We start from the raw sequence: 14880 nt of genomic DNA, 5'->3' as shown, positions 1-14880 counted from the left end.
TGTGTTTACAAGAGAGAGAGAGAGCGTTCTGTTCTGTACCTCTGGATGAAGTCCAGCAGAGCTCCTCCTTCACTTCCTCTCCGAGTTTCGTGCATTCCAGATTCCACAGATCTTTTTGTTGCTGGGAGTTTTACCGTTAGAAGTTTGTCTGCCGGACAGCAGAGAAACCAGCCCTCCTGGTGCCGTCCAGAGACTCCTCAGACCCGTTGTTGGGGTAAGTAACCCTGCTTCTCCAGATGATCTGTTGTTGTGGCCAGAAACAGCTCTTAGACACATGTTCTGCTGTTCTGACAGAACGGACAGGAACGCTATGAGGTTCTAGAGCCAAATGTCAACCTTAGTTCAGCTCCGTGAAGAGAGGTAGAAGAAGAACAGATCAGGGTAGATATTACTGATGGTGTTTACATGAACATTAATGGAGAATTATGCAAGAACTTTTGGGGACATAAATATATTGGACCAATGAAATTCTCATATGAATCATAACATCTGAGGGTATCAGGTTCTTGCCCTCCACCCACCCTGGTACAGCTGACAGCAACAGGACAAGACGCCAGCTCCTTTTTCTGCAGTATTATCTCTTCACTTATTACCAGTAGCAGTGGGGATATGTCATGCATGGTAATATAACGGCTTACAAAGTCTGTCTGTACTCAGAAACAGGGATAGATTAGGTCCACAAGAATCCTACCTCATAAGGTGCAGAAAGACTTCAGGTTTCGTCCACTTGGCTTTTTCTGAAGCTTCCAGGACCACCATGACCTGGATGACTGACAATGTAAACAGACATGTTGCCTCCACAGGAACATGAGCATCATTCAACGTCAACCAACAAACCCTGGAAATCCAAGCAGAGTTTTACTAGAATATCCCTAGAATATTACTGCGAGCAGAGGCTGTATTCTGCTGTTTGAACATATCTTTGAGGGTTCTGAGGACTGGCATGTTGTGCTCATTGCTATGCTGTCTGGTGTCACGTTTGTGTTTGGATTGTTGCTAACTATCTGGTCAGGAGTGCCAAATCTTGCATTTGTGGATTTTGGTGGCTTAACAACCTTGTTTATATCTGTAGCAGTGCATTGCCCCGGTCATTCAGAGGCATGCTGCAGGTCGTAGAGGCTCTTAGCTTCTTCTTCCATGTATTTATTTGCAGATATTTTTGGCCACAGCGTGACAGTTTCTCCTGTCCATTTTCTGCATTTTGAGGGACTATAATGTCATCATTCATGCACTGAAACAGTCTTTACTTGCTCACTAAGGCCGTCCATTCTGTTTCCTGTTGAAGAAACTTCATCATGTCTTGCCTGTGATATTAATTATCCATGAGTGACAGCGTTCTCGAAGCGCTGTGTGAAGAAGCATCGCCAAAGATCTTTGTTTTTCCTGCTGAATATCGTCCTTTGGCATCAATCATCTATCTATCTATCTATCTATCTATCTATCTATCTATCTATCTATCTATCTATCTATTAGGATGTTTGTCTATTTCATCATCATCTCGCCCACTCCGTACTCTCTTGTCCTCCTCCTCCTCCTCGTCTTCCTCTCCAACATCTGCTTCCCATCCAGCAGCATTCCTGTCCTTCCTAAGAGGATTTTGACATGTGGTTTTGATGAACTAACACTCTTTCACAAACTCTCTCAGTTCCTCTTTTCTCTCTTTCACTACCTCATTTGGTTCTCTGTTCCTCAGTCCCTGCCCAGACATGCACGCCACCAAAACGCACAAAAACAGCACACATCCTGCTGTGTGTTGTTGGCGCCCCACCATCTTCTCCAGTGATCATGGGATGTGTCTCTGCTGTGGTGTGGCTCTGCTCACATACAGTATGTTCTGTTCTTGTAATGCTTTTAAAAACCATTACATGCAAAGTAAAGAAAACTTACACTCAGTTTCCGGGGGAACGGCGTTGTTGGTCGTCCTTTTCCACCGGTGCATCAAACTCTGCTGTCACTTTTGTTGTGGTAGTTCTCAGGACAGATCTGAGGTGTCCATCAGTTAACTACCCACACATGGAGGTAGAGCCAGTCTCTGCCATCTCCTGAATGTTTGGAAACTTGGTTTTCTTTGTGAAGCATAAAAGTCATGCAGTTTAACACCTCCACCTCCACTGTGCTGTTTTACACTAAAAGCTGTATTTTCCCAAACAACAAGCCATGGATGACAGGAGAAGTCCGGCTCCTGCTCAAATCTGGTGATGCTGAGCAGGTCTGAATTACAGCGGGACATCAGAGGCGCCAAGGAGGCCCACAGGAGGAGAATGAAAGGACATTTCAACAGCTTGGACTCTGGAGGAATACGACACATCACAAACCAGAACCAGAACACCATCCCACTGACCGACAACACTTACTGAGGACCTCAGCCACTTCTTCATTCACCAGCCTCGGGCAGGTCCTTAAAGATGGTGCTGGAAAGCTGAGGTCTTCAGGGACATATTTAACGTCTCCTTGTCCCAGTGGATCGTCCCCACCTGTTTAAAGACGTCCACCCAAACAGACTGCAGTGAAATGAAGCTGCTTTTCCACCAGCACCGACTCTACAGGGTTTGTAAGGTTTTCCATCAGGACGTAGTTCCTGGTACCAGCTACTGTTTTAGTTCCTACTGGGCCGGGGTTCCCAGAGAGCTGAATGGAAGCAGTGGAGATAACGGTGGACATCGCTCTGAGCTTCTGTGCACTGCCACCTGTCTTTCAGAACTGATTTTTAAGTGCTTTAACTCTTTTCTTACTGATTGGGATCAGCATACACCGTAGATGTTCTGGCATCTGCTGCTTTTCATTTAGAGACTGAAAACATGAATGCCGATGATATGAAACATGGATGCTGATTTCTACACGTGTGCCACAAAATGATGTCTGTTTTTGCACATAGAAGAGACGCCACCTCAGCTGCTGAAACACATCTGTTTACCTTGGCATCAGCCTCTGTGTTCACCCTCCTGTTGTCTTCATTTACAGGCACCAAAAAATATTCTTTCCTTATCTGAAAAAAAATCCAAAAATTTAGCAGAAATATTCCCCAAATTTCTGAAAATTTGCAAAACCCTCAGGAAGAAAATTACAATAATTCCTTAAAAGTTTTATTTTTAAAAACATTCCCCAAATTTGGCAAGAAAATTCTTGCAAATGTTTTCAACAAATGAGCAAAAATCTTCCAAAAAAAATCCTAAAAATATCTAAAGTGATTACATATACTGTATATCAGTTCATCCATCCTCCACTTTATCCTCACTAGGGTCATGGGGGGGTGCTGGAGTCTATCCCAGCTGACTTAAGCGAAGGCAGGGGACACCCTGGACAGGTCACCAGTCTGTCACAGGGCTACATATACAGACACACAATCACACTCACATTCACACCTACGGACAGTTTAGAGTAACCAATTAACCTCAGCATGTTTTTGGACTGTGGGAGGAAGCCGGAGTACCCGGAGAAAACCCACGCATGCACAGGGAGAACATGCAAACTCCATGCAGAAAGATCCCAGGCCCAGGCCGGGATTTGAACCGGGGATCTTCTTGCTGCAAGGCGACAGTGCTAACCACTACACTACACCACTGTGCAGCCCATATATATCAGTAAAACCTCTAATATTTTCTTTAAGAACATTCACATAAAAATCAACCAAAATCCAGTGAAATTCGCTGGATTTTGGTGGAATTTTTTTGTGAATGTTCTTAAATAAACATTTTTAACATTTCTTTTTTCCACCAAAAAATGTTCAGAGATTTCCCAAAAATGCTGAAATGCGGACATCAGAAGTTTCTCTGTGAAAATCTTAATTTTTTCCCATGTTTTCAAACTTCAAAACAGGTCAATTTTGACCCACAGGACGACAAGAGGGTTATAGGATTTATTAACCAGTGTCTTGTCATTCTTTGTCATGTGCATGTAAAGTACTTGGAGCTTAAATATTTGCGTAAATGTCCTTTATGAATATTTTCCTGTTGGATCTGTTACAGGTTGCAGCATCATGTCTTCTGAAGGGGTGGTGTCAGCAGTGGAGCCCAGGTTACGACGCCTCGCCTCCTGGTTTGACCCTGAAAGCGCTGCGGTAAAACCAGAACGCTGCACAGCCTCAGTAAAAACGATGTCTAATGTTCCATAAATGAGTGTTCAGCGTTGTTGTGCTTGTCTCTGTGTGATTCCAGGTGGTGACCATCCTGTTGGGGCTCTTCCAGATGCTGCTGTCTGCCTCACTGGCTCACACTGATCCAGCTCTGCCAAAGCTCTTCATACTGTCGCTGGTCATGGGAATTCTAGTACGTGTCTTATATTAACAGTAAAAAGATCAATAAATCAGACCGAATGATGTCCTTTGAGGAAATAAAATGTAAGTATGACATAAACAAAAAATGTTTTTTAAAATTTCTTCAGCTTAGAAGCTTTATTAGAACTGGCCAAGACAATGTTTTAACCAGGCCCCCAATATGTAATGTAGAAAAAATGATGTCTAAAAACAACTTAAGCAAAGGGGCTATATCAGATAATCTGTCAGTGTCAAGTTCAACTGAGACTTCAGATAAAAAAGCAGAAAGAGTGGAAGGAAGATCTACAGATAGACATAACATCAGAGGACTGGGAACTGATTTGCACCAAAGCTTACACTCAATCAGTCAATACCCGATTTAAACTGCTACAGCACAAATGGTTGTTGAGAACGTATATTACACCAGTTAAACTAAATACGTTTAACAGCAACATCCCAGATGTATGTGTTAAATGTAATGAGGCAAAGGGAACTTTATACCATTGTATGTGGGATTGCCCAAAGGTTAAAAAATTCTGGTGGGAGACAAAACAAACAATAGAAAATATTATTTCTAAAAAATATTACAATGAACACTGCTCACTTTATTTTGGTACTTTATCCAAGGCGACATAAGTACACCAAGAGTGAGCGTATAATAATAGATTCAAGCCTCCTACATGCTAAAAGATTACTTGCACTCTTCTGGAAAAAAACTTTGCATACCAAGATTAGTAGACTGGGTGAGGCAGATGTTAATAACCTTTCCTCTAGAAAGAGTGACACATGTACGAAAAGGGAGACAGGATCCGATTGAGAAAGCGTGGGGACCCTTTATTGCTTTTGTAAAATCCATGAATTTAACAGATGAACGTGATGAGGTGGAATGAACAGTTGTGATGTAAACCTTGTAGAACTGCCAGAATAGAGGAATGACAGGACAAAAGCGGTCCTCCAGAGGGTCCAGTCCGGCCTCAGTCAGTGTCAATGACCCAAAGAACAACTCACTTACAGAGTAAAACCTTTATTCAGTCGGTCAGACAGCTGGGAGGAGACAGGATGTAAGAACAGAAAAGAACCGTGTTCAGTTTGCTTGTAGTTGCTGATTAATGACAAACGGAGGTAGAATCAGAGTCAACAGCAGGTCAGAGGATGATGAATAACAATGAATAATAGGATGAAAGACTGTCTGCAGCAAAAGATAGGCTTTTTTTCTTCACTGAGAGACAGACATGTGCCAGTTTGAACTGAATGAGCCAGTTTAAGGGGGAGCTTCACCTTCAAATAGGAGAGATTTGGGTGAAAAAAGTCAAATTTTTAAAAAGATGATTATCACATGTATTCTTTCTCCTGATGATTTTTTTTTATTTTATATAATGAGTCATCATCAATCATAAACTTTAAGTGCCAATTTCTCAAAACCTGATTTTCAGACACACATAAACTGCCCCTTAATTTATCTTCTTACGCTTTTGACCAAAACTTCCCATTTTTGGCGTGCTGCTAGTACAGGCTATGTAGAACGCACCTGTTAGCCATTTTTTGATAACTTCATTCTATGCTGAGTTATATACGAAAGTCTTTGTAGCAATTGTTTGGTTTCATTACTATGGTAACCACAGTCAAATATGACAAAATGCCTCATAGGTGCACAGGTCCATACTTAAAGTACTACGTGGTGCATTGGTATCATTTTATGTTAAATATTACATGAGATTTTGCTTGGGGCAAATACAAGATGTAACTTTGGGTTCCACAATTCAACAGTATTTAATTTCAATCCAGTTGTTCAAAATGAAAAACATTTGGTTTCACAGTAAAGTTGGTGTTTAGAGGTCTCTAACAATGTACAGGTTGCAAACCTTATCTTAAAAAGTGTGTGCAATGTGAAACTTTCAACATTGGTCATTTTTAGTACTCGGCCGGGTGAAGCTCCCCCTTAAACTAAACATTCTTAGTCCCTTTGGATTTACTCCAAATGGTTTTAGTTCAATTCAATTCAATTCAATTTTATTTATATAGCGTCAATTACAGTCAAATCGTCTCAAGACGCTTTACAGAACCCAAATGCCTGACCCCCAGAGCAAGCCCAAAGGCGACAGTGGCAAGGAAAAACACCCTTTTAACAGGGAAGAAACCTCGAGCAGAACCCGGCTCAAATAGGGGGGACCCATCTGCCTGCTGGCCGGGCGGGTTGAGAAGGACAGAAGAGGGCAAGGGGGAGGGATGGGAGAAGAGGGAGGGGTGAGAAAGCAAGGAAAACACAACACACATTTGAATACATGCATGACAGGATATGTGACACAGACAAAGTATAAGCTAACATTGAAAACTGACTCATAGTTTACTCTTATGATGTACGGCTCTGACATTAAACATACTCCTTATATAGCTAGCAGTAAAATTCAAACAGTATGTAAGTTAGCATAACAGTATATTGAAGGCGATGCAGAGTTGACTCGTGGAAAAAGGGAATTGGAAGCAGAGGGCTGGTGGAAGGTCAGTAGCAGCATCCCACAGTGGACATGGTGGAGACTGGACCAGCTGGTGGAACATCGACCGCAGATCTGAAGCATCCAGCTCTGGGACCAGGGACACTCGGAGAAATAGCACAGGGGGAAACAGAGTGAATGTACTGCAATAACGGTATACATATTAAATGTAAAGGTAGATAGAGAAGGGCTCAGTGCGTCAAGAGAAGTCCCCCAGCAGCCTATAGGCCTATAGCAGCATGACTAGGGGCAGAACGAAGGGACGTCCAAGAGGGGGTCAGCTGTACAATGAAGACACAAGCCGAACCTCTGTGGGTCACCCAGTCAGCCCCAACTATAAGATTTGTCAAAAAGGAACGTTTTAAGCCTGGTCTTAAAAATAGAGAGGGTGTCTGCCTCCCGAACCCAAACTGGGAGCAGGTTCCACAGGAGAGGCGCCTGATAACTGAAGGCTCTGCCTCCCATTCTACTTTTAGAAATTCTAGGAACAACAAGTAAGCCTGCAGTTTGAGAGCGAAGAGTTCTACTAGGATAATAAGGTACTATCAGATCTTTAAGATATGATGGAGATTGGTTATTAAGAGCTTTATATGTCAGAAGAAGGATTTTAAATTTTAGTCAAATTTTACTCAATTTTAGTCGCCTACACTTAACCAAACCATGAGCACAATGGCAGCAGATGAGAAAACAGTCATGTCAGTCACTTTTGTCACCTGTGATGTGTGGCTCAGGAGATAAACATCTTTCTTTGGATTCAGGTCACTTTTGACCTCCATCAAAGGGTCATAGTGGTGATCAGTGTTTGCTCAGTGATGCAGCTCCTTAACTTTCAGGTCCTGTGTTGTGAAAATCCTTTTTGTTGGGTTATGTGGTGGATATGAGGTTGGAGGTCTAAAATAAAATGTAATTTGATGCAATACATGCATGGAAAGTAGATTCCATGTGGCATCCACCATGTCTGGTTTGTGTCATTGATGAAGTTAATCCATCGTGTGTGTGTGTTTGTGCTGCAGATCGTGACTGGAGGAGCCTTCACCATCGCCAATGAGAGGAACCCCAGCAGACGACTGGTACGTTCATTAGACCAGCTCATCTACAGGCTCATGTTCGGATGTCAAGTCAGATCAGCTGAATGTTCGACTTTCTGTATTTCCATTCAAACAAGAAATATTTAGACCAGGGGTGTCCAACTCATCTTAGTCCAGGTTCTACATTCAGCCCAGTAAAACCACAGCATGATTATCTACAAATAACCACAACTCCTGATGTTTTCCCTTTCTTTTCACACAAAAACATTTTTCTCGTACAAAAACTAAGAGAAACAAGACAAAGGATTCCAAAGATGAGACAAAAACCGACAAAAGAACAATGATTTATGATCAAAACGACAAATCAACCAAAAAGAAGACAAAATATTGCAACAATGAAACACAAAACCACAAAAATGAGAAACAAAACGACAAAAACACGAGACGACAGTCAGACAACAAACAACAAAAACGATACAAAACATTACAGAAATGAGACACAATATGACAAAAGATCAATGAACAGTCTAATATTTTAAGAGGGATGCAAACGATAAAAGTCAGACAAAAAGACTAAAAACAACAGTTATAAGACAAAATATGACAAAAGTGAGACACAAAATGACAAAAGAACAAAGAACAATCTAGTATTTTACTTTCTGATCAAACAACTTGTCATGGTCTAGAAATGATTTTAAATTTATAGTTTTACTAATTTACAATCTGCAGTTAATGTCTTCTCTGGAATTTTTACACTTTGAGGGATTGGACCCTCTGGAGGACCACTTTTGGACCACGGGCCTCATGGTGGACACCCCTGGTTTAGGGCTTGAGTAAACAGACAGCTAACTGTAATATTACTTTACTTTTGAAGCATACTCAGCTCCAGTGTGTCACACTGATGGATGTTCATTGACTTCTCCACAGCTTCAGGGTTGTGCCTGCAGTAACGCGATCGGCCTGCTGGGGGCGCTGCTGGCTTTCTGCCTCTACTGCTACAGCCTCAACACTGCACACGATGAAGACCGGTGTCAGTCCGACCCCCAACCCGACCCCCATTCCTACCACTACAGCTACCACTACAGCTCGTCCTATTACCACTGTCCTCCAGAACATCTGGCAGTCAGTAGCACCAAATCCTCTCTTTATTTTCACTTCTTTTCATCTTCAGCTTTCTGTTGTTTTTATATATTTTATTTTTGCTTTTCTGGTCTTCCTTCATTTTTAATTCCTTGTCTCAAAATCAAAAACTGATCAACATATAAAAGTGGCTTTAAGCCCTTTTCACACATGGTTTCTGTCATTCAGTGTTCCTCATCCAGGGAAACTCACTGAGAGTCAAAATGTATCACTCAGCCAAGTTCTGTAGGAGCTTATCACTGTCACAATAACCAATAGTTTAAGACAGAGGTGTCCACCATGAGGCCCGTGGTCCAAAAGTGGTCCTCCAGAGGGTCCAATCCGGTCCTCAAAGTGTAAAAATTACAGAGAAGACATTAACTGCAGATTGTAAATTAGTAAAACTATAAATTTAAAATAATTTCTGGACCATGACAAGTTGTTTGGATCAGAAAGTAAAATACTAGATTGTTCTTTGTTCTTTTGTTGTTTTGTGTCTCATTTTGTAATATGTTGGGTTATTACCTCCACCAGGAGGTTATGTAATCATCGGAGTTTGTTTGTCTGTTTGTCTGTTAACAGCATAACTCAAAAAGTCATGGACGGATTTTCACCAAATTTTTAAAGAATGTCCAGAAGAGCAAAAGTAACAATCGATTAGATTTTGGAGGTGATCCGGATCACCGTCTGGATCCAGGATTTTTTTGAACGACTCTGTACAATTGAGAGATGGCCGCCAGGCTCTTCTGGACATTCTGTAAATTTGGTGAAAATCCGTCCATAACTTTTTGAGTTATGCTGTTAACAGACAAACAGACAAACAGACACACACAGACAGACAAACAGACAAACAGACAAACAGACACACACACACACAGACAGACAGACAGACAGACAAACAGACAAACAGACACACACAGACAGACAGACAGACAAACAGACAAACAGACACACACAGACAGACAGACAGACAAACAGACAAACAGACAAACAGACACACACAGACAGACAAACAGACAAACAGACAAACAGACACACACAGACAGACAGACAGACAGACAGACAGACAGACAGACAGACAAACAGACAAACAGACACACACAGACAGACAGACAGACAGACAGACAAACAGACAAACAGACACACACAGACAGACAGACAGACAAACAGACACACACAGACAGACAGACAGACAAACAGACAAACAGACAAACAGACACACACAGACAGACAGACAGACAAACAGACAAACAGACAAACAGACACACACAGACAGACAGACAGACAGACAGACAAACAGACAAACAGACAGACAGACAGACAAACAGACACACACAGACAGACAAACAGACAAACAGACACACACAGACAGACAGACAGACAAACAGACAAACAGACACACACAGACAGACAAACAGACAAACAGACACACACAGACAGACAGACAGACAAACAGACAAACAGACAGACAGACAGACAAACAGACAAACAGATGGCCTGGCGGAGGTCTGCGCTCTCCGAGTGCTTTTCTAGTTTTTGTAATGTTTTGTGTGTTTTTGTTGTTTTTTGTTGTTTTTGTCTTTTTTTGTCGTTCATCTCACTTTTTTCTCATTTTGTGTTTCCTTTTTGTCTCACTTGTCTTTTTGTCTTATTTTTGTCATGTTGTGTTTTGCTTTATTCGTGGTTTTGGGTGTTGTTTTTGTCGTTTTGTTTCTCACTTTTGTCATTTTTTGTCTCGTTTGTGTCCATTTTATGCTGCTTTGTACCTTTTTTGTCTACATTTTTGTATTGTTTAGTGTTGTTTGTCTCATTTTGCTTCTCGCTTTTGTCGTTTATGTCTCGTTGTCATATTTTGTCTTGTTTTTGTTGTCTTTTTTGTTGTTTTTGGTCTCACATTTTTGTCGTTTGTTTCTCGTTTTGCGTTTCCTTTTTGTCTCGCTCCTGTTTTTGTCTCATTTTGTCATTTTGTGTTTTGTTTTATTTGTTTTTTGTGTGCCGTTTTTCTTGTTTTGTGTTCTTTGTCTCGTTTTTGTCATTTGTACATTTTTTTGTTGCTTTATAACTTTATTGTCTCTTTTTTGTTGTGTTTTGTGTTGTTTGTCAAATGTTTTGTCGTTTATGTCTCATTTTATAAAGTTTTGTCTTGTTTTTGTTGTTTTCTTGCCTTACTTTTGTCGTTTTGCTTCTTGCTTTTGTCATTTTGTCATATTTTGTCTCATTTTTGTTATAGTTTTACTAATTTACAATCTGCAGTTAATGTCTTCTCTGTAATTTGTACACTTTGATTGGACCCTCTGGAGGACCACTTTTGGACCACGGGCCTCATGGTGGACACCCCTGTATTAACCAAACGGACTCCATGTCTAAAAGGGGCTTTGCAGTAATGTTAATAATGCGTTGTTTTTCAGTTTCTCTTGTGTTTTGTGTCTCGGCAGGCCTACACCTGGAGCGTGACGCTGCTGCTGCTGCTCTATGACTGTGTGGCTGTGGTCATGCACTGCCTGCTGTCTGTATCCGCCTACAAAACACTTCAATAGACTCACACACACACTGGCTAAATGTATATATCTGCCTCTTCTTCAGTAAAAGCCTTTTTAAACTCCTTCAGATATTTGCTATAGTGCATTGGGTCGGCACCCACTGGATATTCCTGTGAAATTAATATTTATAATACAGATGATATGAGTGTAATTCTGAACTAAACTCATCCTGATGTTGTGCAGAGGGACCACAGCGGCAGCAGAAAATACGTTTTGACAGTAAATCATTCCCATTCAGTGGACCCATAATGCTGCACATAACAGCTTCTGTTAATGTTTGAATTAAACATTTGGTTTTAATGACTTTGATAATGGCAGCTCTTTATGAATTTATGTGAAAATCAAATGGCGTTTTTCCATCAGCACCTACTCAACTCGACTCGGTTTAGGTCGTTTTCCATTACAGTTGAGTAATAACAATAATCATAATAATAATAAGAAGAAGAACTTTATTTGTATAGCATGTTTCAGAAAAACATTCACAAAGTGCTTAACAGGTAGAACATAGTGATGAAGAGAAAAAAAGAGAACTTCACAGGAAGGCGATTCTATAAAAGTGGGTTTTAAGAAGTGATTTCAAAGAATCTGCTGATTGGGCGATCCTCATGTTCTCTGGCAGCTCGTTCCAAAGCCGAGGTCCTGAGGAGAAGACCTGGAACCCTCGGATTTAAGCCTCGGCTTTGGAACGACTCGGATCCAAAGATCTAAAGCTGCTGTAGGGATGTACGGGGTAACATGTCTAAAAGTGATCAGTAAAATCTTAAAATCAATTCTAAAACAGACAGGGAGCCAGTGGAGGGAAGCAGAACAGGGCAGATGTGATGTCATCTGTTACAACCAATAAGAAACCGAGCTGCTGGTTCTGGCCCAGGTGTGAACTAACCGTGACGTCACCCTTTGGTTTCAACGGCGAGAAAATGAAGCCCGGATTTGGCTACTTCCTGGTCGCCATTTTGGATTTTTGGAGCCAGTGACGTAAAAAGCGTCATCAAACAGACTGGACCGGAGAGCAACTAGGGGCAGGACCAGTCTATGGGACTGTCAATCAAGTATAGCCACGCCCCCTGGCGCTGCCAACTTTCACGATTTATTTAAAATTCAGTATTGATTTATTTTGAGATCGGCCACCTGATCTCTCATTTTGACCATGAAAACTAACGGGGAAAAAATCCTGAGCTGTAGAACATCAGTCTATCAAATTTTATTTTTTCCAAAAATGAATTGGGGTCTATGGAGAAAAAGCTTTTTGGAGCCAACCCTAGCGGACGGCGTGATATTGCAAGTTTTGACACTTCCGGGTGGCCTTCAATTCTGGAGCCAGATGCTACGTCCATCTTTATACACAGTCTATGTTCTGGCCCAGTTGGAGGAGGGAGACGGATTTCTGTGGAACGCCAGATACAAGGGAGTTACAGGAATGAAGACGATAAAAAATGAGAGCATGGTTGTTTTTTAAGGTCTGACTGAGGGAGGATTGGTTTGATTCTGGAGATGGAGATTCTGGAGGAAGCAGGGTTGATGTGGGGCGAAACTGAGGTCAGAATCAAACAGGAAGCCCAGATTTCTAACAGTACCACCTCATTGTGGGTGGAGTCGTCATAGCACAGTGACCCAAAGTCCCCTAACATCATTTGTGTGCGACACAAACGCAACACAACAACGGAGGACATGAAAGCGATGGTACACCTGCTGCTGGCTGTCTGTCAGATTAAAGTAAAAAAGAGAGTCAGAGAACCATCACTGTTGCCAGTTTTTGTTTTAAATGACGGGTTTGGTTTTGGTGAAGGAGTCGCTCTGGTGTGTCATCACTCCCTGTCCAATCAGAGGCCTGCACTCTGTCACATTATCGGCTCCAATCAGCTCTCTGGGAACCCCGGCCCAGTAGGAACTAAAACAGTAGCTGGTACCAGGAACTACGTCCTGATGGAAAACCTCACAAACCCTGTAGAGTAGCTGCTGGTGGAAAAGTGTCTTACCATCGGTCTTGTCTTCTCTAACTGCATGTATCATAAATGTTCTGCTTTTCAATGTGCAGACGGATTAGTGGTACAAAAACTACTTCCTCTTCATCATCATCTTCAGGTACATCTCCATCTGCAGAACCCTGAAACCCCTCAGAGCGTTCCAGTAGGACACTCCTCTGTACTGTGAGGTTTAGGCCTATCACATCACAGCTAACAGTTAAAACATGCCGGGTGCACTATTGTTATGTTACTGTGAATTTTTAGATTTTTTTTAGGACAAGGAAACCATATTTTTCGGTGCCCATAAATGAGGGTTAATGAGAATGTGTGAAACCTTTCATCCACACACACATTATTAATGTCCAAACAGATGAAATAAATACAGAGCAGGGTACTGACACAAAGATCTGTTTGATTCAGAGCGCTCATGTCTGAGGCAGCTGCTTGTCACGGTATTATCTGCTCTCTATAGTCAATAAATCACTGATTCCAGCTGAACAAAGAGGAGATTTGCTAGTTTTTCATGACTGGTAAGAGGAAATTAGACTGTTTCTGATATAATTCCTGCTGCAGGGAAAAACAACAGCTTTATTTCACAGTTTTTAAATCCTGAAGACTCCATTGACTGGTAAAGGCGCTTCACACTCCTCCTGTGTGCTTTAATCTCTTATCTGTGCCATGAAATGATTGATATTGTAATTGTATTAAAATACATTTTTAAAATCTGAATCATCCGGTTTGTATTTATTAAAATAAATGAATCTCATGTAATAGTTTAAAACTGATTGTTGGTGACTAAACAATACCATACAAGTTTTAAAACGTAATTTAAGAAATAATTAAAAAATCAAAGCAATAAACAGCATCATGCTTTTTAACCCAGTTAACCTGAAGGATGTCAACAAGGCAAATTACACTGAAACACTAGCCGAGTTCACTTTTTAACAACACAGATGCAATTAACAACATAAATACATCTGTGTGTTTTATGAATAATATCAGTTCATTAAAAAAACTGACATTGTTAAAAAAAATACAAAGATATGACTGTAAAAATACAGATATGAAGAAATAATCAGAAAATTAGAACTGAATATTATATAAAAGTACAAAAAATACCCAAATAAAGTGAAATCATTTTGAATATCTATGTTTTTTCTTTACAGTACTTTTTTTTCAGAACCGATACAAGCTGTTTATTTACAAATATTTAAATTTCAATGTTTCCCCTTTCAATGCCAAATCTGATTTCCAATGACAAACGGTGCTGTCTGTGTTTTGGCCCCAAAATCCTGAAGGAACGTTACTGTCGCACACAACCACAATAAAGATGACAGAAACAACAAAACAAGACAAAATATCACAAAAATGAGACACACAATGACAAAAACAAGACACAAAATGACAAAAAAATTGACAAACGACATAAAACAAAACAAAAAAGACAAAAAATTAGACAAAAAAGTTAAGAAGTGACAAAAAATG

The 14880-nt window shown here is 40.8% G+C and overlaps 2 protein-coding genes across 2 annotated transcripts in view; both read left to right on the top strand.

Annotated features, from left to right (window-relative positions):
* The window catches only part of wu:fc21g02 (uncharacterized), a 94127-nt gene that overhangs the window by 61724 nt on the left and 17523 nt on the right, over positions 1 to 14880 (top strand). The window lies entirely within an intron of this gene.
* si:dkey-9i23.16 (uncharacterized protein LOC571915 homolog) lies at positions 46 to 14124 on the top strand. The gene is made up of 6 exons (XM_051945479.1): positions 46 to 214; positions 3966 to 4057; positions 4155 to 4265; positions 7758 to 7814; positions 8700 to 8894; positions 11327 to 14124. The coding sequence occupies exons 1-6, from the start codon at positions 46 to 48 to the stop codon at positions 11426 to 11428; spliced, it is 726 nt and encodes a 241-aa protein (XP_051801439.1). The 3' UTR covers positions 11429 to 14124.

Source organism: Acanthochromis polyacanthus, chromosome 3 (assembly GCF_021347895.1).
Source record: "Acanthochromis polyacanthus isolate Apoly-LR-REF ecotype Palm Island chromosome 3, KAUST_Apoly_ChrSc, whole genome shotgun sequence".
In the NCBI taxonomy this organism is placed as follows: Eukaryota; Metazoa; Chordata; class Actinopteri; family Pomacentridae; genus Acanthochromis; species Acanthochromis polyacanthus.
The sequence above is the reverse complement of the archived record's forward strand: the minus strand, read 5'-3'. Positions and strand labels throughout refer to the sequence as shown.

Bases quoted from the DNA above. Each gene is read 5' to 3' on its own strand.
- si:dkey-9i23.16 (XM_051945479.1), top strand. From the start codon at position 46: ATGAAGTCCAGCAGAGCTCCTCCTTCACTTCCTCTCCGAGTTTCGTGC. The intron at 7,815-8,699 runs GTACGTTCATTA...ACTTCTCCACAG, and splicing joins GGAACCCCAGCAGACGACTG to CTTCAGGGTTGTGCCTGCAG. The intron at 8,895-11,326 runs GTCAGTAGCACC...GTGTCTCGGCAG, and splicing joins GTCCTCCAGAACATCTGGCA to GCCTACACCTGGAGCGTGAC.